General features: G+C 43.9%; 1 protein-coding gene across 4 annotated transcripts; it reads left to right on the top strand.

The window, feature by feature from the left end:
* Positions 1 to 15: 15 nt before the first annotated feature.
* Positions 16 to 27,920, top strand: znf143.S (zinc finger protein 143 S homeolog). Of its 4 annotated transcripts, none has more exons than XM_018259536.2 (16): positions 16 to 165; positions 5,619 to 5,732; positions 7,458 to 7,550; positions 8,761 to 8,838; positions 8,951 to 9,028; positions 9,887 to 10,083; positions 10,293 to 10,367; positions 11,251 to 11,367; positions 11,749 to 11,824; positions 14,633 to 14,827; positions 16,985 to 17,110; positions 18,189 to 18,368; positions 18,468 to 18,695; positions 22,936 to 23,057; positions 25,044 to 25,181; positions 26,715 to 27,920. In XM_018259536.2, the coding sequence occupies exons 2-16, from the start codon at positions 5,627 to 5,629 to the stop codon at positions 26,796 to 26,798; spliced, it is 1,893 nt and encodes a 630-aa protein (XP_018115025.1). In that variant the 5' UTR covers positions 16 to 165; positions 5,619 to 5,626; the 3' UTR covers positions 26,799 to 27,920.

Below are 27,920 nucleotides of genomic sequence, written 5' to 3'. Positions count from 1 at the left end.
TCTTAGCCAATGGTGCGCCAGAAAGCGCGGTGCAGCTCCGCCTTCCTAGGTCCCGCCCTCCTTTGTTATGCTTCTATCCGGGTTGCAGGGTGCACAGTCCGCGGCCGTTTCCTGCCCTGGTGCATGGTGGTCGGACGGAGGAATTGTTGGAAAATTGTGCCGGAGGTTGGTATATAAATGTGTTCTTACCCAGGGTGCCGCAGTTCCAGGAGGGAGGCGCCGGGCTAAGGGACATTCCCCAGGCGGTGCACCCGCTTCGCGCTGCCTCCCTTTGCCCCAGCCTGGGCCTACACTGCGGCTGCTCTAGCGTGTGGGCTGGGAGAGAGCGCTGGGAGGTGGAATCCACTCGGGGCCTCCCCTCTCGGGCCTGGAGCCGCGCTGCCTCCCTGTATGTGTTGCTCTTGTGGCGCCCACTGCTCCTCTGCCTCCCACTCTTAGGAGGAGGGGGTGGGGGTCAAGGGCCCCGGATTTGTGGGGACCAACAGGGCAAGGTGCAGAGTCCCCAGAACAAATCCCTCCATGTATTATGCATTGTTCCTCAGGCAGTGCTTATAGTGTAAGATGAACTGCAACTCCCAGAATCCCCTGTCAACCTGGCATGTCGAGAGTTGTAGTTCAATGACAGCTGCAGGGCGGGTTGTACACTGTAAGGAATTCTTTAAGCTGTCAGTGGATTGTGAGAGTTGTAGTTTGAAAGCGCCTGGAGCGATGCCTGTTGAGTTTTACATTGCTTCAGGCTAGCAGGGAGTGCTGGGAGTTGTAGTTCAGCAATTGTTCAAGTGCGAGTTAAATTTATATGTGGAGCATGGATTCTGCCCAGTGTGTTACTGAGGATGCTGGGAGTTGTAGTTGAGTAGCTTTAATGGAGCAGGTGGCATTTTGTTGCACAGGTAGGGTTATGGGGGGGGGGATTTTGGCAGTAGTAGTCAAGTATCTGCTGGGGTTAGAATAATGGGCCCCACACTGGCCAATAAAGGTAGTTTTGGGGGGGGTAGCAAAAGTTTAATTATACCTGGAGAGATGCAGGTTGGATTATAAGCATAAGGGAGGTGGTACCCCAGCCTCACACTGGCAGGGAATGATGGGAGTTGTAGTTTAGTAAGCTACTGTAGTTCCAGTGTGTCGGGGAATGCTGGGAGTTGTAGTTTGGACACTGGTAGAAGTGCCAGTTGGTATGTGTATATAGATCTAGTAATTGTGCCCAGTTTATTCTAGCCTAGGGCTGAAAGGGGATACTGGGAGTTGTAGGAGGATGTGGTATGCTGCACAGGGGAGGTTTATCAGGGAGCTGTAGTCAGCTGGGGTTAGAATAAAGGGCCCCCCACCTGGTAAAGGTTCTTGGGAGTCTTTTGGTAGTGTTATTTCAGTTACTCCTGGAGTATGGGTTATATTTTAGAAGATGGCTGGTACCCCAGCTTCAAGCAGGTAGGGAATGGTGGGAGTTGTAGTTTAGTAAACTAGCTTAGTAAGTTACTGTAGTTCCAGTTTGTCAGGGGATGCTGGGAGTAGTAGTTCAGTAAGGGGGATTGAAGCTGTAACTTAACATAGTGTGGCCCTGCTGAGCCCTTCATCTCAAGGAATTCTAATCGTGCACATTGTGATCAATATCAGCACAAGCTGGGAGTTGTAGTCGGATGCTGGGAAATGTAGTTTAGCCAAAGCTCCTCAGGCTGCAGAACTCCACCCACCTGACTCCCTGGTATGTTGTTCTAAACAATCGCTGAGCCATGTCACAAGATCCTCTGCACCTGTTCCCTGACTCCCTGCCGCTGAGCTACAACTCTCAGCATTCTCTCAAGGGCAGAGGTTGATTATTGGATTCTGGAAATTGTAGTTCCAACCCCCCCCTTTTTTATGATTTTGCACTGGTTTCTCGCTGAGCTTCGTTGTTCTACTGATGCACAATAAACATTCTACTTGTTTACTGGGCTGAGCATTGCCCCTCCCCCAATCTGGCAACAGTGAATTCTCATTGGCTGCTGGGGTTATTGGCCACGGCTGGGTGAAAAGTGGGCGATTTTTAGCCCTTGATTTTTAGGACTTGTTAGGGGCTGCATTGTGCAGCCTATAGGTCCATACGAAGAGCTGTAGCCCCTGCGCCAGAGACACCGCCCACTCACGCCATAAAAGGGAAAATGACCCAAAATAAATGGTGATGGGTGTTGCTTTGAGGGATATTCTATTCCACTCCTAAAGCAACCCTATGAATTGCACCCCCCCAATACACACATATAGATCAGTCTGTGGCCCCGGGACTATACCTGTCACTAACAATAGGGCCCCGTATCTATGCTGTTCCACTTTGGTGGTCCTACAACAACCCATCCTTTAAAGGAGAACTAAAGCCTAACTAAAGAAGTATCTAGAAATGTTATACATTGTTTTGTGCTTCTGTACCAGCCCAAGGCAACCACAGCCCTCTAGCAGTAAAGATCTGTGTCTCCAAAGATGCCCCAGTAGCTCCCCATCTTCTTTTCTGCTGATTCACTGCACATGCTCTGTGCTGCTGTCACTTACTGAGCTTAGGGACCCACTCACAATATACAGTACACATAGAATAGAAATGTCACAATATAAGGCTGATTAGTAATTAATACAGATAATTACTACATGGCAGCACAGAAACCAGTGCAATTAGCATCAGAATTTAATAATCAGCCCTGTAGCATCACTTATATTAAAGGGGCTGTTCACCTTCCAAACACTTTTTTCAGTTCATTTGTTTTCCGATTGTTCCCCAGAAATAAATACTTTTTTTCAAATACTTTTCATTAATTATTTTTTTACTGTTTTTTCCAAAAATCTAAGTTTTGGTGTTTCAGTCTGGCAGCTCAGTAATTCAGATGCAGACAAACTGTTACAATTTTGCAACATTTAGTCGATACATTTCTCAGCAGCATCTCTGGAGTATTAGCAACTATTGTATCAATTCCAACAGCTGCCTGTAATGAAACCCAGAGATTCTGCTCAGCAGGGACAAAGATAAGAAATGGATCAACTAAATGTATCAATTTAGAACAGTTTGAGAGCTGCTTTAGAAGGTGAAAATTGACACTTTACACTTCAATATCAGAAAAAAACGGTGACATAGAAAGTATTCGGGAAAAAGTCGTTATTTCTGGTGAACTGTCTAAAAACAACTAGTTGTTTGAAGTTGAACATCCCCTTTAAAGTCAATTCTCACTTTCTCTTCGATAATTTGAGATAACCCCTAAACTTAGCTTCTCAACAGCTGCTCAGAGCCCACTGAGCATGTGAGTGTCACTGACACTTTCCAATATGGTGACCCCCCGTGACAAGTTTGAAGTCCTGGATCATTGCTGCTATTATTATACTGGTGCAATAAATTTAGTATATAAAATATGGCACATTCAACCATTTTCATTTTTAGGATTTAATTCTCCTTTAAAGGGAATGTAAACTCCAAATAAAATAATAAAGGGCAAGTGAATTTTAAGCAACTCTCCAGTGTTACAATCATTACAGACGTTGTTGAATGAGAAATCTGTCCTTGTGACACCCAAACGTTATGAAAGAAAAAGTCATTTTAAGCAACTTCCCAATGTAATTTCTCATTGTCACTGGGTCTGTAGTTATGTGTCAATTCCATTGTTATTGACGGCGGCAGCATCTGGTGCCTAAAACAGGCTGCCCCCTGCTATAGTTCCATCCCAAATCTCCCCCTAACTGGCCTTCAGGCTGGGCCCCCCCTTTAGCTCATAACAAGGTTACAGATATATAGAAACATTGGGGTAACGGTCACCCTGCTATAGTTCCAGGGGTACCGAGGGCACAAATAAGCACTCACCCCAATTCTCTCCCTAATTGGCTTTAGGCTGGGCCCCCTTAGCTCATAACAAGATTAGAGATATATAGAAACATTGGGGTAACAGTCACCACCCTGCCATAGTTCCAGGGGTACCCAGGGCACAAATAACCTCTCACCCCAAATCTCCCCCTAACTGGCCTTCAGACTGGCCCCCTTAGCTCATAACAAGGTTAAATATATATAGAAACAATGGGGTAACAGTCACCCTATAGTTCCTAACAAGGTTACAGATATATAGAAACATTGAGGTAACAGTCACCCTATAATTCCAGGGGTACCCAGGTTACAAATAAGCACTCACCCCAAATCTCCCCCTAACTGGCCTTCAGGCTGGGCCCCATTAGCTCATAAGGTTACAGATATATGGAAACATTGGGGTAACAGTCACCCTGCTATAGTTCCAGGGGTACCCAGGGCACAAATAACCTCTCACCCCAAATCTCCCCCTAACTGAGCTTCAGGCTGGGCCTCCTTAGCACATAACAAGGTTAAAGATATATAGAAACATTGGTGAATATAAAATAATTTTATAGCCTGTTGTGTATATATATTTGTTACTTCCCCTTTAAAATACATATCCAGGTGCTTAAGTTTATATTATCCAATTCTGGGATGTAGGTTGCATGTCCACTGAAAATGGTAACATTTTGGTTACAGGGGATGATGAAAAATCATATGAGTTTAATTCCCTTTCCTGTCTATTTGCCATAGAGGTCACATGTTACAGGGCTCCCATTGTAGTAGTAGTGCAGAAGACAGTTGTCAGTAACAACAGAAAAATTGCTACAGTTCCAGGGGTACCCAGCGTACAAATAAGCACTCATGCCAAATCTCCCCCTAACTGGCCTTCAGGCTGGGCCCCCTTAGCTCATAACAAGGTTACAGATATATAGAAACATTGGGGTAACAGTCACCCTGCTATAGTTCCAGGGGTACCCAGGGCACAAATAAGCACTCATCCCAAATCTCCCCCTAACTGGCCTTCATGATGGGCCCCCTTAGCTCATAATTTAGTGATTTAGCAGCAAAGGCTCATGGGATTGCAATGTTGGGAGATAAGGATTATGGGATGGAGAGAAGAGGCTGTATAATTATACTGTATATGATCACATTGATTTTCCAGGAAACAAGGAAATACAGAAATATCTATTTTAGTGTGTAACATTGTCGGCGGATGGGGAAGCCTCAGAATAACAGAGCTGTCCCCAAAACACCCACTGTGACGCTCAGAAACATACAAAAAAGCCCCCAAAGTCAGATAAAACAAAGCTGGTTTTCCTCAACAAACAATTCCAGAGATAGCTGGTAAAGGGGAAAAGATTGTTTCCTTTAACACTTTGCCTGCCAACAAGGTCATGTCAGTAGGCGTCTGTGCTGTCTATGATTTGCTGTTGCTCCTTCACTATGGACTAGTTGTCAGTATGGTAGAGCAATAGAGGAAAAATGGCAGCGTTTAAGGGGTACTGGGTGTCATTTGTTGTTCAGGGTTACCCTAAGGAAGCTCTTTCCATTGAATTGCAAACGAGAAGCCATTGAAACCCGGTCTGCTCTTTCCAAGGCTGAACAATCAAACAGGAAAGAAGCTTTTTTTTTTTTTCTTCACATTTTGCTTTATTGCTTCCTCCTGAAACTCAAGGGTTAACGTAATTACAGGAAACCTGTCGTTTAGTGCAGGTATCCTGGGTTTTAGCAATGGCTGCCCTATAGGAATATAGTGCTGCTGTCTCTTTAACTTGTGCTCCTTCCTTGCCTTCAATTCATTATGGTTGTTTTCTGATTCTTTCCGCAGGGAAAAATATGCTTTTAGCCCAAATTAATCGGGATTCCCAAGCAATGGCCGAGTTTCCTGGAGGAGGTGGGGAAGCCCAGCACGTCACTCTGTGTCTTACAGAAGCCGTGGCAGGTACAGAAATAACGAATCCCAGCCATATGTCCCATCGGCGGAGTCGCCATATTGAGCCGGGCACAAAGTGGCCAATTTAGTCAGGTCATCGAATGAGCCAATCATCAAAAGCGATATAAGATTTTCCGCAGACCACCAACCTAGACCATTGGGGTCCATGGCTGGGAATTTCCTCCAACCCAAATGATTTCTAAAATAACTCTGATTAGATGTTTATTAGAAAGGCAAATGTTTTGGACTTGTAAACCCACCAATGCGCTGTCAGTTGGTCTTGTTAACCGACCAGTGGGCTGTCCGTTGTTCTCGTAAACCGGCCAATGGGCTGTCTGTTGGGCCTGTAAACTGGCCAATGGGCTGTCTTTTGGTCTCGTAAACCGGCCAATGGGTCAGTCAGTTTGTGTCTTAAACCGGCTAATGGGCTGTCTGTTGGTCTCGTAAACCGGCCAATGGGCTGTCAGTTGGTCTCGTAAACCGGCCAATGGGCTGTAAATTGGTCTCGTAAACCGGCCAATGGGCTGTCAGTTGGTCTCGTAAACCGGCCAATGGGCTGTCAGTTGGTCTCGTAAACCGCCCAATGGGCTGTAAGTTGGTCTCGTAAACAGGTCAATGGGCTGTCAGTCACACAGGACAGTTTTCAGCTTTCAAATGGGGGGGGGGTCAATTCTAGAATGGTCAATTCTAAGGGTCTGGCCACACAAGCAGATTCAGGGAGATTAGTAGCCCCAGCGACAAATCTCCTCTTCTTCGGGGCGCCAATCTCCCCGAACTGCCTTCCCCCTGCACTCCGCTGGCTAAAATGAAAATCGCCTGTGGCAATGCACACGCGACATTTAGTTTTCCAAATTCGCCCGAAGTTAAAAAAAATTAAACTGAATTGCAAATTGTCTCAGAATATCCCTCGACAACATACTAATAAGTTAATTTAAAGGTAATTACGGGTAAAGGTAATTGAAAACCAGAGGGAAAAAAGTGCAGAAGTGCTGGGAACAGAGCCAGGAGCAATTTTACCTTCATTTGATTGGAGAATTTACATTTCCATGTGTTAATTGTTTGGACGGTTTCTTTCATTATGTATAAAAAAAAAATCTAGGGTGATATTTTCTGGTGGGAAAAAAACTTTTTACACCAGTTTGTATCCTCTTTTTCAACTTAATATAATTGTTCATGTTGGGTAATGTATACATAAAGGGATTGTTCACCTACTAATATGTAGTAGAGAGGGGTATTCTGAGACAATTTGCAATTGAATTGAATTTTTTATTTGTGGTTTTTGACTTATTTAGCTTTTTTTCCAGCAGCTCTCAAGTTTATTTCAGCCATCTGGTTGCTAGGGTGCAAATTCCCCTAGCAACCATGCATTAATTTGAATAAGAGACTGGAATATGAATAGAAGAGGCCCGGATAGAAAGATTGAGGAATAAAAAGTGGAAACAACATTGAATTTGTACCCCTACAGAGCATCTGTTTTAGATGGGGTCAGTGACCCCCATTTAAAAGCTGGAAAGAGTCAGAAGAAGAAGGCAAATAATTCCAAAACTATAAAAAATAAATAATAAAGACCAAATGAAAAGTTGCTTAGTACTGGCCGTTCTTTAACATACTAAAAGTTTACTTAAAGGTGACCCACCCCTCTAAAGTCTGCCTCTAATCATACAAACAGGCACATATGCCAATACATGTGTTATTTCCCAATTGTTCCAGCAAGTGGCTTTATTTCTCTTTCAGATGGTGAGAGCATGGACACAATGGAAGGCATGAGTCTGCAGGCAGTCACCCTGGCCGATGGTTCCACTGCCTACATTCAGCACAACACCAAAGGTAAGGCCTCCACCCCGCACTGTTATTTATCTGTATTTGCATTCATTGCGGCAGCAGCCATTGGCAGGGAAAGCTCTCGTCGTTACTCCCTGTATGTTAATAAGCTTATTTCTTTTATAATTGATGTTGCTGCAGCACAGAGCTTATATCAGCAAACACCATGCAAATAAATGTTACCTTCTGGTTGCAGGCTCAATGGCAGTTGCATGTACACTGGAAGCCGACCTGATCCTGACTGCAATTGCTCCTGTGCCTAGTCCTGCTATTGATCAACCCTGCTGTGCAGCTCTGTTCTGCCAGGTTTGGGGATTAGTGATTAGTGATATGTAGCCTGCCCTATACCCGCAGTTTTAGGACAACCACGCTGCCCCATTTGCAGGTCATGGATGTGTTCAGGTTGAACTTTTGTGTTCAGGTTGAGCTTTTCTGCCTGCTCTCCCCGCCCTCGAACTTACAGTGTCGGCTTCAGACTTCCAGTTTTATAGGCATGTACCTTCCTGTCCTGCCCCTTTTTTTTCCATCATTGTAGGGTCTATAAAAGGAAGGCGGAATTATTGTGTAGGTGGGCGAGGATTCAGGGTGCCTGGGTCCAGGTCGGGATGCGGGTTGAGTTTTTCTTGACCTGCACATCACTATGGCGAATCCAATAAGTAAAGCTTTAAAATAAGCGAATGTAAAATTGATGAGGGGTCTATTCTAAGCCCTTTTGTAATTTATATTCATTATTTATAAATGAATAGTCTGACTACCAAGTAGTCAATGAATGAAATGAAAGCGGCTGCTCTGATGTTCTTCTGCTTAGGAAAGATGTGAGAAAGGTTTCTAATTTTATTCCTAAGCAGAAGAACATCAGAGCAGCCTCTTTCTTTCTCCTGACAAGTTCCTTGACTACTTTGTGGTCAGACTGGTGGGAAACTGACCAGCAGGTGGTGCTGTTGTAACAATTCATTCATATTAACAGGTCCACGTGTCCATTAAACAGAAAACAGGTAGGTTTAATTCTCCTTTTAATGGGTAAACAATCAATGCCACTTAACTGTACAGTCATGTAAATAACTGCTGTCTACCTCTTTCTTTTTGTCATGGACGGCAGCCCCAATGCACTTGTCCCATTACTATTCTTTACTGCTCAATGTATCTTGTAACACGAGAAAGAAATTGTATAAAAAAAAGGAATATTCTGATAACGCATAGTGGTTTCTGTCTGCAGATGGGAAATTAATAGAAGGGCAAGTCATTCAGCTGGAGGATGGTTCGGCTGCCTATGTTCAGCACGTCCCTAAAGGCGGTGAGTATTCGCTCTTGCTTGTTGTGCCTTTTCCTTGCTAACCAATCAACCTTGCCTTGCTGGGCATTGTGGGAAAACGTTTCTTACCAGTTTTGTGCTTTTTGATGAGCAGATGACCTGAGTCTGGAGGACGGGCAGGCGGTTCAGTTGGAAGATGGCACCACAGCCTACATCCATCACTCGTCCAAAGGTATCCAGAGTCTCTGACCTTGCGTTTCACCCCTCTTTACTATAAGCTTAAAGGGGTTGTGCACTGTTTGTGTGATGTAGAGAGGTATATTCTGTAACAATTTGCAATTGGTTTTCATTTTTTATTGTTTGTGGTTTTTGAGTTATTTAGCTTTTTATTCAGCAACTCTCCAGTTTGCAATTTCAGCCATCTGGTTGCTAGGGTCGAAGTGACCCTAGCAACCATGCACTGATACGAACAAGAGACTTGAATATGCATAGGAGAGGGACTCAATAGGAAGTTGAGTAATAAAAAGTAGCTATAACAATAAATGTGTAGCCTTATAGATCATTTGTTTTTTGATGGGGTCAGTGACCCTCATTTGAAAGCTGGAAAGAGTCAGAAGAGAGAGGCAAATAATTAAGAAACTATAGAAAATAAATTATGTAGACCAATGGGAAAGTTGCTTAGAATTGGCCATTCCATAGCATACTTAAAGGTGAACCACCCCTTTAAAGTAGAAAACATGTCACCGTACATTGAACAAGCTCCTGTGACTACAGTTGGGGTCGCTGGCACTGCGGCCTTCAAAGAGAGATGTTGAGTGGAAAGCCAGGTATTGGCGGTCTAAAATTGATTTGGCCTTAATAAAGTATTCCGGACAAATGGCCTTGCTATACTGTGTGTGTGACCCTTGTGTGCTCTCTGTTCATTAATCCCATGACTGGATCAGGCAGCCTTTGTATAGCTGCATTTATTTAGGCAGAGAGTCCCGGCTCTGGAGAGATTATAGCCTGAGGCACAGGAATTCCATGGCCTAAAACTGCAAAAACCAACAAGTCTGTCCTTCTCTCAACTCCCTGCTCTGTGTACTTTCAGACTCGTATGATCAGAGTTCAGTACAGGCAGTGCAGCTGGAAGATGGCACGACGGCTTACATTCACCACGCGGTGCAGGTCCCGCAGTCCGATACCATCTTGGCAATTCAAGCGGACGGCACCGTTGCCGGGCTACACACAGGGGAAGCCTCCATCGATCCCGACACAATCAGCGCATTGGAACAGTACGCAGCAAAGGTACTTGGCTTACAGGGTTCTGGTGTCATTTTACTCTCTTAGACTTGCCTTTGAACCCGCAGCATGTTAATTTCACATACACTGTGGCATTATTATAGGCTGTGGCACAGATCAGCCCCGCACTGGGTACTCGAGATCGGCCATGTGAAATGTAAACTGCCCCTATTGCTGCTCTGCAGTAAAAATAAACAAGTGAATTCTCTTTGCAGGTGTCGATTGAAGGAGGGGAAGGAGCAGGTAGCAACGCACTTATAAATGAATCTGAATCAGAAAAAAAAATGCAGGTTAGTATATTTACCTTTCCCCTAATGGCAGGCTGAGGTACTACGGCACATGAATGGAAGTGCTTGTGAGCCCAAACAATAACATCTAGCTAAGAGGAGAAGGAAAGGCCTATTTAATTTGGGGTGCCAAAATTTAGCACCCGCATTTGATTGTATATACTTACCTCACACCCTGGGCTGGTGCTCCTACCAGGAGGAATTTGCACCAGTCTGGGGGTATTCCAGTGAGCACCACAGAGCGATCGTCTTTTGGCTTCTTCTTTTTTCAAATTTCCTGTGGCAGACGCAGTTGAACTAAATAGGCGACTTCGTTAAAGTTTGGCTTTTCACACTACTGAAGCGGATTGCTCCATGGTGCAGCAGTTTTCTCCTGATAGAAGCACCAGCCTGGGATGTCAGGTAAGTATATACAATCACTCATACCCAGACTGGCAATCTGTGGGTTCTGGCAAATGCCAGAGGGGCTGCTGTATGGTTCCATAGAAAGTTACCACATAGTGGGTTGGTAGGGGGCTGTTTGGGCCTTTGTGTATTTGGAATGGCAGGGCCTATTTTGACTAACAGTCCAGACCTGCAATCACTAGGGGGTACCTCATGTTTAGCCCCCCCTCACTTAAATACAGCCTTTACTTCTTCTTTAATGAAAGACCATGTAAATCCATGCGATTGCGAACCAGAGAATTCACGCTGCAGCACTCGGATAATTGTTAAAAAGTGTTTATCTGTGCCAAACGCTATAAAAAGTGCTTGGTATAGTAGCGCATATCATCTTTTTTTTTCCTATGTAATTGTGCGTCCCAGCTGAAACACGCTCCTGCGGCTTGATCAGTGCATCTTGACTAAATTTTTAGATTCTTACAATAAACATCATTCTGTTTCTTAGATTGTATTAAGCCATGGTGCCCGTTTGCCCATCAAAGCCCAACAGACTAACGAGAAGGCTTTCCGCTGTGACTACGAAGGCTGTGGGAAACTGTACACAACTGCCCATCATCTTAAGGTAACTGTGTATCCAGACAAAAATCTCTTTCATTCTGTGGGTGGAGAGGATCATGCGTAAAATAAGAAGCTTGGCCTAAAAAAAAGCCATAGCAAAATACAAACTGTTTAGTGAAGGACTAGTAAAATGGTAAATAAGTAACCTCAATCAAAGAAAACCATTTGTTCCATACAGTGCAAATGGAGTGAAGATAAGGGTGGTAGTTGTCAGCAGGTGGTTGGACTTAGGCCTGTAGGCCAGATAGGTTTGTGGTGGCAAACAAGCTCCTGGCATGGGTTTGTATGGGTCATGGGCCTAATGTCTAACTGTTATACTTTTAAAAGTATAGGATCAATATATTACCATTGTGGTAGAGAAATGTTTGTGTTTTGTTCCCGATAGGTGCACGAGAGGTCACACACAGGGGATCGTCCATACCAATGTGACCACGGCAGCTGCAGAAAAGCGTTTGCTACAGGTACGTCCCAGTTATTCTCTATGCTGTGGAAGGCATTCTCCGAAATATCAGAAGGGGCTGCTTTCCAGCATCTGTTACACAATATAGTACATCAACTAAAATATTACCATGATGGAGCAAGGAACACAAGTGATATTATTCTAACAAACACCGCTGGTTTGGTCTATCACCAGGACTCGTCACTGAACTGTCTGATCCGATACAATATGGCTTTTATATCATCACCCTCTTATTTGCCTACTGTTTCTCTCTCAGGCAATACTGCAAGAGCTGCAGCATTACATAGGATGACTCCCTTTACATCATGTGTGTATGATCCATCGATCATTATGGCTCGCACACCTACAGCAATTTGTGGGTGCTATACTCGCCCTATTACTTTTACACTGGTTATTTTTCTTCATACTACAGGTATAGGATCCATTATCCAGAAACCTGTTATCCAGAAAGCTCAGAATTACGGGAAGGCCGTCTCCCATAGACTGTTTTATTCAAATAATTTTTTTTAATGATTTGCTTTTTCGCTGTAATAATAAAACCAAAGCTTGTACTTGATTCCAACTAAGATATAATTAATCCTTATTGGAGGCAGAACCTGTCTATTGGGTTTATTTAATGTTTACATGATTTTCTAGTAGACTTAAGTTATGAAGATCTAAATTACGGAAAGATTCCCAGGTCCCCAGCATTCTGGATAACCCAAACCCTTATTCAGAACTGTGCTTTTATCAATCGATTCTGCATTCTTCCACTAGGCGGAGCACACAGTGAAAACTTAGCAGAGAAAAATCTCTGCTGAACTCCTTGGAATATGTCATTGCTGCAGAGGCTTCATGCATCCATCCAGTCCTCTCAGCATTCCTGTCACTTCATTCTAGATAAATCACAATAACTCGGAGCAGATTGCTCTCTCAGACTTCTTATGGTCAGGTGCTGACCTGAAGAAGTCCATGTTATGTTCATCATAAGCCCAGCTTACATGGCACTCTGCATGAATTGGGATGAATAGTGAGTAATGGTTTGTCTGTAATAATTTTCAATCTGGTTTTCTTTTTTGATCCAACATTTGATCTGACTCCCCTGCACTCCGAGATATTCTTGGATGTGCAACTGGCCTTCAGGCTGGGCCCCCTTAGCTCATAACAAGGTTACAGATATATAGAAACATTGGGGTAACAGTCACCCTGCTATAGTTCCAGGGGTACCCAGGGCACAAATAAGCACTCACCCCAAATCTCCTCCTAACTGGCCTTCAGACTGGGCCCACTTAGCTCATAACAAGGTTACAGATATATAGAAACATTGGGGTAACAGTCACCCTGCTATAGTTACAGGGGTACCCAGGGCACAAAAAAGCACTCCCCCCTAACTGGCCTTCAGGCTGGGCCCCCTTAGCTCATAACAAGGTTACAGATATATAGAAACATTGGGGTAACAGTCACCCTGCTATAGTTCCAGGTGTACCCAGGGCACAAAAAAGCACTCCCCCCTAACTGGCCTTCAGGCTGGGCCCCCTTAGCTCATAACAAGGTTACAGATATATAGAAACATTGGGGTAACAGTCACCCTGCTATAGTTCCAGGGGTACCCAGGGCACAAAAAAGAACTCACCCCAAATCTCTACCTAACGAGCCTTCAGGCTGGGCCCCCTTAGCTCATAACAAGGTTACAGATATATAGAAACATTGGGGTAACCGTCACGCTGCTATATTTCCAGGGGTACAAACTGCCTTTCGAGAATATAATTGATTCTTTTTATTTATACAGTTTTCTATGAAATACCTACAAACTCCACTCTTGATAGAACGTTATTGTTTTTTTGTTTTTCGGTGCATGCAATTTGACTTGTTTCTACCAGGCAGAATGACCGTGGGAGTCGTAGAGAGAGGGTCCACCAAGCACAAATCTCAATCTGAGCTGCAAAGGTAGAATCCCAGGAGGAGGCTTTTCTTGTACTGTGGTGAAACTAATCTTGGGGCAAGGACTTTGTACATCTGGCACAGAATTTTTATACAGGAGCAGCAACATTTGGTCTTTTTTTTAAGGACTTTTATGATTATGGGTTATCTTTATGAATTCCCTTACATTTTTCTGCACAGCGCCAGCGAATAACCAGACGGCATCAAGTTAAATTAATCTACTTCTTCCCATGCTTGACCAATGCAGGGTTTTTGGAGTGATTAACTATGAGGCTCCCTCTGCAGCCCCTGTAAGTCTCCATCAGAGTAGTCGTACAACTGACTTGACGCATGAAATATGGGGTTGTGTTCAGGTAAATGTAAACATTTGGAGTGAGCCTGCTCCGAAGGAAACCCCTTTGATATGTATAGGGGTACCTATCATGCAGCCTCTCTTTGTGGTACTAAGCAGGCCCTGCTTTCGTCATCATGCAAATTTTGGACTCTTTTCTTTGAGAGAGTTACAACTAGGTATATTGGCTGGAGGACAGCTTGCTTCTGCTACACTTGTCAGAACCGTAAGTGCAGAAAATGACAAACAAATTACCTTAGAATGACCCTTTCTTCCATTATGCAAAAACATTTTTTGCACGGAGTTCCCATTTAAAGGAATCCACGTGGTAATGATAGTTATAAACCAGAACATTTTATCCAATTTATGGAAACGAAAAAACGTTGCAGGTTGGAAGCATGAGAAGAAGTCAGATTCTGTATCAATTGCCAGGGCACTAAAGACTGCCCCCATCCTGACTTTTTTTTAGCACCCCCAGCAAGCAGGTCCAGAGCCTCTTTGAGGTTTATTTTTTTCCCCATTGCCTCCTACATTTATTTTATTTATTTTTGTCCTCAGCTCCAGCGAGCCCTCGGAAGGACAAGGCTAAAGCTAGTGGTCCTTCCGAGGGAGAGGATCACCTGCCGCCCGAGGAGACCTCAGTACCGCCAGAGGTACCTGAGCAGGGCCGCCCCCAAAATCCTGGCCAACGAGGCCGTGTGAGGAGGCACCGGATGGTGTCCGGAGTGCAGGGGATCCAGAAGACAGCGGACGGTGAGTACTACTCGCCTTGGCTAATAGGGGCACGGGAGGTGGGTGACTGACTCAACCGTATTTATCCTTGATGTACAAGATAGTGAAGCAGCAAGTGGCATGCTCTGCTATAGTGGCATCAACTATCTGGGACTTTTTTTGAAGTGTAGTTTATAGGTGACTGTTGACAAAACATCAAACTGGACTAGGGGAAGAATCTAAAAACCATGTGCCTGCCCTCCTCCTGCCAGAAGTGAGAGCCTCTCCTACTACTCCCGCTGCCAGGAACTAGAACAGAAGTCTCGAATACCATTTTTGGCTTCCTCTGCTCTTTGCTTTATTATTAGGATGTCCTCCCCCCTCCTCTTTCCAGTTTAATGCTCAGGGATCATGACAATAAAGAGAATGAGTCAGAAGCAGTTCCAATTTGTATTGGTAGAGCAAGAGACTGTGAGTTGGGCAGTGAAACAGTTATAATTGCAGGTGGAGGTGGACAACACCAATATCCTTGAGATGATATCAAGTCTGAGGTCCAAGTCAGATCAGGAGAGATCAATGCTCATCACTATTGTCTAGGACTGGTCTCATAGAGGTCCATAAGCTGTTTCCATGACAAATATCTCTTCTGTGACCTGGTCCAGGTCATCCCTTGTGTTGAGTGAAGAAGGTTTCTTTATTCCAAGGAGCTCTCTGGTCTTTCAAAACTGTATATGTTTGTGCTCTTAATATGTAACAAATATGTTGAAGACAGTAGATTTCTGTCCCCTGCCCATTCCTCGTAGGTTTGATGATGGTTATCCTTGGTCCGTTATTATCCAACAGTTCTATAGTCTTGGTAAAAGGAATTATCCTTTATATTGTATTTATTTTATATTTGTCAGGAGAAAGAAAGAGGCTGCTCTGATGTTCTTCTGCTTAGGAATAAAATTAGAAACCTTTCTCACATCTTTTCTAAGCAGAAGAACATCAGAGCAGCCTCTTTCTTTCTCCTGACAACTTCCTTGACTACTTGGTGGTCAGATTGGTGGTAAACTGACCAGCAGGTGGCGCTGACTGGAACAAAATTCATTCATATTAACAGTACATGTATCCCTTAATATCTTGGAATTAAAAGAAAATAAATAATGAATGTAAATTACAAAAGTGCTTAGAATAGCCCCCTCATCAGTTTTACATGCACTTATTTTAAAGGTTTACTTATCCTTTAATATGTAACAAGTCTTGTATCGTAAGTCTCTGAAAACCATTGCTTTCTGTGCCCTGCCCATTCCTCGTAGGTTTGATGGTGGTTATTCTCAGTCCGTTATCCAACAGTTCTATAGTCTTGGTTAAATCCTCTCTATATTGTAACCTAGTGGGATTAATCACTTTATAAAACCAATATAGTCTACTAAAAACTGGGGGCAGCAACTCCCTCCAGGAATGAACCTTCTATAAATGTGACTGTATCCTACAGAGTCACATGTGGATTTGTCCTTTGGCTTTCCTGACCTCCCAAACCTTTACAGTAAAAAACACAGGTACGCAGGTTACTGTGATGAAACAAATGGGTGCAAGCAAATGTTGGACTATAAACCCAAAACCTGCTCCGTAGCCAGAAGACCTTTCCACCACAGGTCTTGGCTGTTGGGCTTATGTTGAATGTGGCTCTATATTTCCTTCCAGATAAGGTGGCAGCAGTTGAATGTCTTCAAAAGTTGTCCTGTCTACTGTGAAGGAATCCCGAGTAGGAGGCAAACAGGAAGTATTAATCCTTAAATTCTCTTCCAGTGCAAGAATGGATAACTAAGGCCTTGCTCCGCCTCTGTACTCATTTGTATATGTGTTTATAATATAACGAATATTAATCTGTGTGCGACGTTTGAAGCTGCCTGTACAGAGTGAGACAGACGCATGCTGCCCTGAAATCCACCGAGGGCTATGACTCAAACTCACCTTTGTGAACCCAACAGGTTTTGCTTATGGTTTGGACTGTTTTTCAGAAGGCAGAAAAACCACCTGGTGTGCAATGAGCTTAAAACCACTATGTAATGAGCTCTATTGAGTGCAAGCCTACATGTGAGTGCTGGCACAGAACTGCTCTTTTATCCTGATTTGTTCCCACAGCACCGACGCCAACACATGGCTATTGGCCGTATACGATTCTGTAAGTAACACGCAGATTTTGCTTTATGCCAGGTTATGGGTTAAAAAGCCACGTGAGGACACACACAGGAGAGAAACCATACCGGTGTTCTGAGGAAAACTGCACCAAGTCTTTCAAGACGTCTGGAGACCTGCAGAAACACGTCAGAACTCACACAGGTAATGCGGCTCCATCACTATAAAATAACACCCCTCATTACTGTTTGCATGGCCTGATCCTCAGGCTGTATCTGGCCCCATGTCTCTGAAGTTGTCTGAACCCCTACCATCGGATCTCAGATGCTCCCCTACGTCTGGCCAATACCTGTACACTTGAGGTGGTCAGATCCTATGATTAGAATATATTCTGGCTTCCAGTCACATGAAGGGAGCATCAATTCTACATATTAACTGAGCAGTGTCTTCTGTTCTCTTGGACTTAATTACCCTATATTTAATATCTTAAGGTCATTTTCATAGCAGAGCTCTGATTGGTTCCTGCTAAGAGCACTGCTCAAGGCCCTGTGATTGTTGAAGGTCTATGCTGGGCCCTGGTTTGTAGAAACGTTTTGCTGTGCACTATGCGAGCTCTCTTCCATCCTAATGCTTGTTAATCCTCACTCTAGCCCAGTATTTATTGTGTTCTGTGCAATTATTCTGCGCTTGCTGTAAATGTCCACTTGTCTGTCCCGTACAAATCCTTCTACCGCATCTCATTCCTAGCTTGTCCGTTTGACAGTCAGCTGATGGATTGTTGTTGCAGCAGCAGCGACGGTTTATTACATAACAGACTGCAGCCTTTGGCAGCCAACGCCGGCCTTTGTGTGCCTTGGGTGTGTAAGACGGAATGTTCCGTTCCCCCCGGCTGGGCGCTGCTCAAGCAGGAGTGAAATACAAACAGAACCTTGCAACGATGGAGCAGAGGATTAAGAAGGGATCATAACATAACGTGGGAATACAAAATGGAAACCCACCGTCTTTCCTGTGCAAAAGCTCCCTCGGCCATCAACAGTTTAATACAATGCTACATTGCTATATACGTGTATTATATATAAACGAGGAAACTTTGGGCGACTTCAGAAAATGAAGTGTCGCGTGTGCTTTAGCGCAGGCGACTTTTCATAATAGCGGATGGGAAGACATGCGAAGGCAGTTCGTGTGGACTGACCCTAAAACTCGTAGAGACTCCATTCATTCCGTTCTCATTTACTCTGTTTAGAAGTGTTGATGATGGGTTGTGCCCTTTGTGTTGTTACAGGAGAAAGGCCGTTCAAGTGTCCGTTTGAAGGCTGCGGAAGATCATTCACTACGTCCAATATCCGAAAGGTCCACATCCGCACACACACGGGGGAAAGACCATACTACTGCTCGGAACCAGGGTGTGGCAGAGCCTTCGCCAGTGCAACCAATTACAAGAACCACGTGCGGATACACACAGGTGCCTTCCCCTTTCTTTACTTGTTTTTATTGAAAGGGATCGATAGGTGTAGCTAGAAAATCTATAAAATCTAGGTTATTCGTTGTTTTCTCCCGGCAGGTGAGAAGCCTTACGTGTGCACAGTACCCGGCTGTGACAAACGCTTCACGGAGTATTCGAGTTTGTACAAACACCACGTGGTCCATACGCACTCCAAGCCGTACAACTGCAATCACTGCGGCAAGACCTACAAGCAGATCTCCACGCTGGCCATGCACAAGCGGACGGCTCACAACGACACAGAACCCATTGAGGAAGATCAGGAGAGTTTCTTTGTGCCGCAGCCACGTAAGTGCCACGGAGGAGAGACTTATTTGTACTGATCGGGTTATGAGAGCTGATCTGCCCCTTCCCCTGTACCTCTTCAGGGAAATGCAGAGCAATGCCCCAGAGTGTGTGCCTGCTACAGCTGATTCCAAGTGTCCATAATAGGACTGCAGCATGCTGAGCGTAAACCAATCACATTCTGGCTTCTGGCGCCCATGCTACTGGTTGGTGATAGGGTTGCCATATGTTCGGTTTTGACCCAAACAGTTGGGTTTTTTGTAAGGCCATTTCGGGTCTGAACTTTCTGTTTGGTTTTCAGCCTTATAAAACAATAATCTGGTCAATACATGAATAAACATTTAAACACTAAGATACTCTCCTCAACATGGCTTAGTTACTATCAAGTGCAGTTCATTTCTTATTATTACAGATACAAAAAAAGGCAAATCAATCAAAACTAGGGATGCACCAAATCCAGGATTCGGTTTAGGATTCGGCCAGGATTCTGCCTTTTTCGAACCGAATCTTTCTGCCAGGCCGAACAGATCTGAGTGGGAAATCACATGACTTTTTGTCACAAAACAATGTAGTAAAAATGTGTTCCCCTTCCCACCATTAATTTGCATATGCAAATTAAGATTTGGTCCGGTATTCAGCCAAATCATTCGCAAAGGATTCGGGGTTCGGCTGAATCCAAAATAGTAGATTCAGTGCATCCCTAATCAAAAGTAGAGCTATCAGAGCTTTCTGGAAAACTGATTTCTGTGTAATAGAGATCACACCTGTAAGTAAACGATTGGGCTTACTCATTAAGCAGAATATATAGAGATAGGGTTGCCCTGTGTGGTTTCACACAGGCATCAACATTTTAAAACACTTTGTGAAAACTGGATAGAAATCCAGCCAGTTGCATCTAAGTGATGCAATCGCCTTGACACTGGTGTCATAACTCCATACCTCCCAACTGTCTCGATTTTAGCTGCTCAGTCCGTAGTCCCGGGTTACTGTTACTAAAATGTCCCGACTTTCTCTTTGATCTCCTGTACTGAGCAGCCAGAAAAGGATACAAAATTTCAAAAGCTTAATTGGCTTTTGGCAGAGAGCCCAGAATACGTGGCAGGTGCACTTTGTTACATTTGTAACTGTTTAAGATGAGCAAAGAAACAAGAATTTAAAATAAGCAGGTCTCTTGGGGAAACTGTGACTTGAAGGGCAATTCACCTTCTTTAGCAAAACTGTAATAACCACAGAACTGTTCAAACTTTCTATAACCTGCCAAATTTTGTAAAAAGAATGTGGTATTTAGGGGTGTGGCCATAAAATGGGCGTGGCCCCCTAAAAAATTCGCCATGCTAAGTGCGGTAAATGTTTTTGTCCCTCTTTCTATCTTCCAACCCCCGCTGTTAAAGTTAATAGAAATTGCCATAATTGAGCTTGAAAACCTGACTCCAGTCACCAGAGGTTTCTCTGTTTCATAATAACCCAGTCCCGTGTGCAGGGAACCAAATAGTTGGAACCCACCCTGCCTGAAATTTTTGATAACATCCGCCCTAAAAATTGACCCAAAATTGTCTGCTACACATAAATTATTTCATGAACTAAATCTGACTCTTCCTCAACTCCCCAAACATCAAAACAATCCTCTTAAGGTGGCCATACACGGAGAGATCTCTTCCCCAATATGGCCACCTTGAGGTGGCCATATCGGGCTGATCCGATCGTGGGATTAGGGCCCAACGATCGGATCCTAACAAATCGTAACGGTGGTCGGATCGCAGGGCCGCATCAACGAACAGATGCGGGCGCTATCCGACGGGATTTTTACTCGTCCAGATCTCGATCGGGGAAGCCCGTCGGGGGGGCCCCATACACGGGCCAATAAGCTGCCGACTCTGTCCGTCTGAAGCTTTTATCGGCCCGTGTATGGCCACCTTTATCCGAGTTAAAAGTTTTATGCAGTTTGGGTGAAACCAAAGCTATTCCCTGGAACACCCAATAAATCCTTTGTCTACCCGCGCTTTTAAAGGGCAAGTCCAACTCTGAATAAACTGGATACTCTATTGTAGACAGCGGTGTTGTGATTTGCAGTTGTATGCGATTTATTTTGTTTGTTCTGCAGCTTTTCAGTTACTAGTTAAATCCCTTCTCTACTTGGCAAATAAAAAACTAGTCTAACAACTGAAAGCTGCACCGTGAACCTCGTATATTGGACATAGTGCAAATATACAGAGATGTTGTGTACAGTTGCGCTAGATCCCCATAGGTTACAGCAGTTCTCTTCCCAGTCGGATGAAGTAATAATACATATAATGTGATGTTATATTGGAATTTCTAGTTTCTGTTATTAAAATAAGTGATATCACGACTTCTAGAATGACACCCTGAAACTATTGCCTGGTTTTATCACAAATCTTCCTTTTATTAGAGACGCTGCTCAAGGCTGGCAAATGTTTAACCAGACCCCCACACAATTGCCCAAGTGGCTACACAATGCCGTCATTGTGTCAATTCTGAGTCAACAGCCGCATTAGTGTTTAATGGCCGACCCTTGCCGGCTGATTTCAATAGCAGAGAGCGGATATCAGTGGCGTTATCAGCAGGCGGGATAATGTGTAACTAATGTGTGCTTACATTTGTGTCTCGCCAATACAAGCTCAGTGATGAATCTATGGGCTTAGGTCTGTGGCACACGAGGGGGGGGGAACTTTGAAGTGCTGGGTGCTCAGGCGGAAAACTGTTGGCAGTCAGAATGCCTCTAAATGCCATTCACTATGGGCACCCACTCATAAACATAGGCAGGTTGTTTCCCCGTACATTTCTTTTGCATGTGCAGCGAGGCAGGATTGGCCCCATATAAGAAGCCTGTTGGGGTGTCCTCCTATTGCATTAGTCTAGCGCAGTGATCCCCAACCAGTAGCTCGTGAGCAACATGTTGCTCACCAACCCCTTGGATGTTGCTCCCAGTGGCATCAAAGCCGGTGCTTCTTTTTTAATTCCTGGCTTAGAGGTACGTTTTGGTTGCATAAAAACAGATTTACTGCCAAACAGAGCCTCCTGTATGCTACCGGTCCATATAGGGGCTGCCTATCGGCCAATCACAGCCCTTATTTGGCACACACTGGAGCTTTTTTCATGCTTGCTCTCCAATTCTTTTTACATTTTAAATGTGGCTCACAAGTAAAAAAGGTTGGGGACCCCTGTCTAGCGGATCTATCCCCAATATGCCCACCCACGGCAGGGTGATGTCAGGTTGTTGATTTTAACATGTAAATTTATATTATAAAAGCTTGGAAATTTTTAATCTTAAACGTACCCAATGGCAATCGCGAATAGCACCTGAGTCTTTTAATTGTGACGGATAAATTGGGACTATATTTTTTAGATATAGATTTAGAGATAGATAGATATAGATTTAGATAGATAGATATAAGCCATTCCCATTACTCTCAACTAGGGATGCACAGGATCCAGGATTCGGTTCAGGATTCGGACAGAATTCAGCCTTTTTCAGCAGGATTCAGATTTAGGCCGAATCTTTGTGCCTTGCTGAATGCTAATTTACATATGTAAATTAGGCAAGGGAAATCGTGTGACTCTGGGATTCGGCGGAATCTCAAATATCCGTGCATCCCTACTCTCAACCCATATCCCCCCTGTCAAGCCATCAGCAAAACGCAGCCCAGGAACATCAAACTTGTTGGTTCTATTGGGACACGGGCCCTACAGAATTACAGCTTTGGTCAGTTCGGGTGCAGATACCCAAATCACATGACCTTGTGTGTGTGGCCAGTTTCAGGCTGGAATGGGTAAGAAAGCCACAGCACAAGTGACCCCGGGGTCAACAAACTGATCCCAAAGCAAACACTCAAGATACTAATATAATAGAGACCTCTTTGCTTTAGTGCCTGTTATCATGTAAATCCTACAGACAGGACAGAGATAAAAGTTGTTCAACCTTCGGAACCTTTGATAAAGTTCAGATTGAGTCATTGAAGCCCTGATTGGCTGACGTTAAATACATTGGCCTATTGATGTGGGAATAGAACTCTTGTTTCTGTGTATTCTATGAGGACATCCCTCCTCCTGTGCACACAGTATTTATTCCTAAATATTTTTAATTTTCAGGCTTTTTGAAAACATCAAAATATTAACATTTCCCCTGTAAATCTATTGATATATTACTCCAATAAACTGCTGCTGTTCTGATCACTACCCTGTCCATTTGTTGTAATTGTGCTGATTCCATGTTTCTCTGCTGCAGCTGATGAAGTGATCAAAGGCTCCCAGATCACGTATGTAACTGGCGTGGACGGAGAGGACGGTATCTCAGCGACGCAGTCGGGCCAGCAGTTGGCACTCATTGCCCAGGATGGCACATCCCATGTGAGTTCTCTTCATTTTTTTGCAACAAAACAAACCCCTAGTGCAGAAACAGACAAACAGGGGCTCTTTAGCCATGGCTGGTGTCTCCCAGAATCCTCAGTGAGCCCATTACCTAATAATAACATGCTTTAACCTCATCAAATCAATAAGTGACCTGAAACAATAAGCTGTAGGGACTGATACATCCTATTCTAATTCTCCATTGGTCACGTCGAAGCTCTGAACACAGGAGCCTATGACTTTCTTTTCTTTCATTGGTCATTTGCGTTGGTGATCAGGGTCTAAAACGAGCCAAAGACTTATAATGGAGAAATAAGGGAGCATCACCAATGAGATCACCCGTGCAACCGTCAGCTGTAGGCCGTCCAATCAGACTGCAGCCCCAGGTTGGCCAGTGACCCCGCTAAAAAACACAAACGTGGATCAAGTTGACCATTGGGAGCAAGGGTGCATGGCCAAGAAATGGAGCAATAGGGAGAGCAGCAGAGCAGAAGTGTGTTCTGTATTCCATTGGTCACTCTGGGGTGTGTCGGACTGGGCCGGCGGGATACCGGGAAAAAAACCTGGTGGGCCCATACCAGTCCAAACAGCCTGCGTTCCGAACACTCCATCACCCGGCTGATCGAAGAAATGGTGAGCGCGGGGGGGGGGGGTTTGCAGCTCAGAAGGGGGGGCTGAAGGGGCTCTGATGCAGCAGCCCCGGTGGGCCCAGACTAGAGTCGTGCAGCGGGTCTGATACCCGCGGGTTACCCGCAAAAACCTATCCTGTGGGTTGAAGTTCCGGGTGCAGGGTCTTCTCAATAGCGATTCTTACTCCTTTTTTCTGACCACGCCTACTTCCGATGATGTCACTTCCGATTTACAATGGCAGCACTTCCTGATTCTTGATGGTCAGCGGGTCCGGGTTGCGGATAAGTAACTTGCGGGTCGGCTAGCAGGTCCAATCGGGTAAGAATGCGGGTCCAGGTTGCGGCTACGGGTTGGGTACGGGTTACAAAAAATGGACCCGCGCAGGACACTAGCCCAGAACCCCCCCAGTCCGACACTGAGTCAGGGTGATGTGCAGGCAGAAGGCAGATTTGATTACAGGGATGTGAACTGTGCTGAGGAATCGCTGTAATGCTCCATAACAAATGGGGGTCTGTCGGGGAGGGGGGCTCCTTTTATTCTCTTTGATGGGAATGTTTGCCTTTAACCTACTAAAACACTCCTTTTTTCACTAACATGGGCCCCTTCCATCTCCCTCCGAACGCTGAAATTGTGCACCTTAAAGGATAAAAAAAACCTTTAAAATAAGTGAATGTAAAACTGACGAGGGTGCTATTCTAAGAACTTTTGTAATTTACATTCATTATTTATTTTCTCTTAATTGCAAGATATTAAGGGATACATATACTGTTAATATGAATGGATTTTGTTACAGCACCACTTGCTGGTCAGTTTCAGGAATTTGTCAGGAGAAAGAAAGAGGCTGCTCTGATGTTCTTCTACTTAGGAAAGATGTGAGAAAGGTTTCTAATTTTATTCCTAATTGGAAGAACATCGGAACAGCCTTTTTCTTTCTCCTGACAACTTCCTTGACTACATAGTGGTCAGACTGGTGGGAAACTGACCAGCAGGTGGTGCTGTTGTAACAAAATTCATTCATATTAACAGTTCATGTATCCCTTAATATCTTGGAATTAAAATAAAATAAATAATGAATATAAATTACAAAAGTTCTTAGAATAGACCACCTCGTCAATTGTACATTCACTTATTTATTTGAAAGATTTAATTATCCTTTAAGGAATCTCTTCTTCACACCGGCGTGCCATTATTCTACTGAATGTCTTATGTATACAACACGGAGGCACGTTGCACTGTGGTTGGCTAATTAGTCAGCAGTCAGAAAGCCAGTGTGAAGGGAGTGTTAAACATGGCGGCCCTGGAAGAGATAATGAATCCTACACTTTCCCACATTTACGGTTTCCTTGTCTGTCACAGGTGGCAATAGTCGCCCAAGACTTATCAGCATTCCACAACTCTGAAACAGGCCCCCAGCACAGCCACAATCTGGGGGGCAGTGACTCCAGACCCGTTACATTACTAGCCACTTCCAATGGGAGACAGATCGCAGTGCAAGTAAGTAGTAGGAAAAACGGCACCAACTGCAAAGTTGCCTTCCTTAATCTGCACCGCTGGCCATTTGCATCTTTGCTTGACACTTTTGTAGTTTAGGGGTATTAAAACTCCCAGGATCCTTTGCCAAACGCTGGTGAGCTGACGATGCTGGGGGATGAAACTGCCAATGGGTGAAGAGCCCCAATATTGACACCTTGACTGTAGAGCAACCACCCACCTAAAGACAAGTCACCTGATAGAGAATAATAATATTGCATCAATAATATAATATAGAATTTTATTCTGATAAACTAATACATGCCAGACCCTACTGGCAATATCCCAAAACTGCTTCTCATACCTGGAGTCCAAATCTAATATAACACTAGTGGAGAATGCAGCTCCATCCTAAAGCATTTTGTGCCATAAACATTTTATGTTTAAAGGGTTTGTTCTCCTTTAAATTTCCTTTTTAGTACGATGTAGAGAGGGCTAATCTGAGACAATTTGCAATTGGTTTTCATTTTTTATCTTTTGTGGTTTTTGAGTTATTTAGCTTTTTATTCAGCAGCTCTCCGGTTTCAGCAACCCAGTTGCTAGGATCCAAATTCCCCTAGCAACCATGCACTGATTTGAATAAGAGACTGGAACATGAACAGAAGAGCCCTGGATAGAAAGACGAGTAATAAAATGTAGCAATAAGTATTAATGTGTAGCCTGAAAGAGCGTTTTTCTTTTGATGGGGTCAGTGACCCCTTCCATTTGAAAGCTGGAAAGAGTCAGAAGAAGAAGTAGGCAAATAATTCAGAAAGTATAAGAAAAAAATAATGACCAATTGAAATGCTTACCTCCATTTGACAACTGGAAAGAGTCAGAAGAAGCTATAAAAAAAGAAGAAAAAATAAAGACTAATTGAAAAATAGCCATTGTATAACATACTACTTTTTTTTATTATTTTTTATGGTCAAATTGGACTAGGGAGTTATGGAAATTCGATTCGAGTTTTTTTCAAGATTTATCATATTCTAGCCCTTTAAGAATTCAAATTCGACTATTCGCCACCTAAAACCTGCCGAATTACTGTTTAAGCCAATGGAAGACGTCCAGGGATCAATTCGCAGATGTTTGCCACTTTCCTGACATTCAATTATTTTTTTTCGGACTCGAATCAAGTTTGATTGAATTTGATTGGAATTCGATTAGAATTTTCGGGGCGTTTAAATTTTGTCCGAGTTAAAAAAAAAAAAATTCAATTATACGAATACATTTTGCTAAATTGGATTTATGGGAGTTTAAAAAAAAAAACGTGCATGAATTTGAAATTCGACCCTTGATAAATGTGCCTCTAAAATGTTAAATTAAAGGTGAAACACCCCTTTCAATCTTGATTAAATTTCTATATTGGATCTGCATGACGACCTGATCGTTGGGCTTGGGGGAACAAATGATTGGACAAGCCCCATGTGTGGCCTAATTGGCCAAAATTTGTTTGGAACGAGCAGATTTTTTTGGTTAAAATTTTTTTTTTACATTTTTCTCCCCTGTCTCCTTTAGATCGGGGAACAGCAGTCATTGGAGGAAGCCATACGAATCGCTTCGAGGATACAACAAGGCGAATCCCCCGGCATGGAAGATTAACCACTAATGGCCCAAACAATGCGACTAGTTAACTGCAGAGATCTCTGCCCGCGCCCCCCCCCCAGCTTGCGTGGTATTGGGTGTAGGCCTCCAGGGGCCCCCACTCTTGTAGAGACACTAGGTTATCCAATGACTTTGTAAATTGTCCTTTTATCCACACAACAAACCTTCACTTTTTGGATCGGGGGGGAACATTGGGGGGGTGGATTTGTATAAAAAATAACTTTTTTGGGGGGGAACCCGGAGGAAACAGACGGATCTCCCACCACGGAAGTGACAGTTTGTCCCGTTGTACTCGCTGTAAATAGATTGTTCCTTCCTCTCTGTTCTGTCTATAACCTCCCTGCTCTAGATCTCATTTCTTAACCTGGGAGTTGTAGTTCAGCAACACCTGGGTCCCGAGGTTAAGAAGCAAGGCTCTAGTGTTTGGGTTATTCAAGCAAGGGAATGTCATTTTCTGTGTAATATATCCTCTCTGTATGAATGTCTCTAGGAACATATTGAATGATTCCGGCACGACGGGGGCAAATACTGTTTATAAGCAGGGACTGCCATGTTGCTTGCCTTGTAATGTGGGGTTTTACAGACTGATCAGTAGAAGGCACTGTTGTATAGAAGGAAACCATAAGGGTAGACAGGTATAAGGTGAGCCCTGCGTATAAATAGGCTTCATGCCCCTCGAGTATTTCAGTCTATGTTTGTCTATAGAAGACATGTAAACATTTCAATGTACGCGGGTTACACAGGACACACACGTATGTTCCCTGCTGACAATACTTTAATGGTAGATTAGAGTGGCGACTTGGTGCTAGTACTTATAATAATGCCGCGCCGGGTCTCCTGTTGTTGCACTTGACCCAGGGCCCCCTGGAAACGGCAAAAGATCCAATCCGACGGCGACATTTCATGGCAGGACGTAAGCCCCGCCCCTAAAGGGCAGTATGGCGGCAGCAATGTGTGATGTGAGCGCCCGTGTGTTCATATACAGTGTTTTATTTGTACAAAAATATGCAATAAAGACTTTGCTTTTTAACCAGGTGTCCCACGTTCTGTCCCCCCCGTCCTGTTTTACGCCCATCTGAAATGTAAATACGTCATTCGTTAATAAAGTTTTCTACGGTA

The sequence above is a fragment of the Xenopus laevis genome, chromosome 4S (assembly GCF_017654675.1).
Source record: "Xenopus laevis strain J_2021 chromosome 4S, Xenopus_laevis_v10.1, whole genome shotgun sequence".
Lineage (NCBI taxonomy): Eukaryota > Metazoa > Chordata > Amphibia > Anura > Pipidae > Xenopus > Xenopus laevis.
The sequence above is the reverse complement of the archived record's forward strand: the minus strand, read 5'-3'. Positions and strand labels throughout refer to the sequence as shown.

Bases quoted from the DNA above. Each gene is read 5' to 3' on its own strand.
- znf143.S (XM_018259536.2), top strand. From the start codon at position 5,627: ATGCTTTTAGCCCAAATTAATCGGGATTCCCAAGCAATGGCCGAGTTT. The intron at 10,084-10,292 runs GTACTTGGCTTA...TTCTCTTTGCAG, and splicing joins TGGAACAGTACGCAGCAAAG to GTGTCGATTGAAGGAGGGGA. The intron at 18,369-18,467 runs GTGCCTTCCCCT...TTCTCCCGGCAG, and splicing joins CCACGTGCGGATACACACAG to GTGAGAAGCCTTACGTGTGC.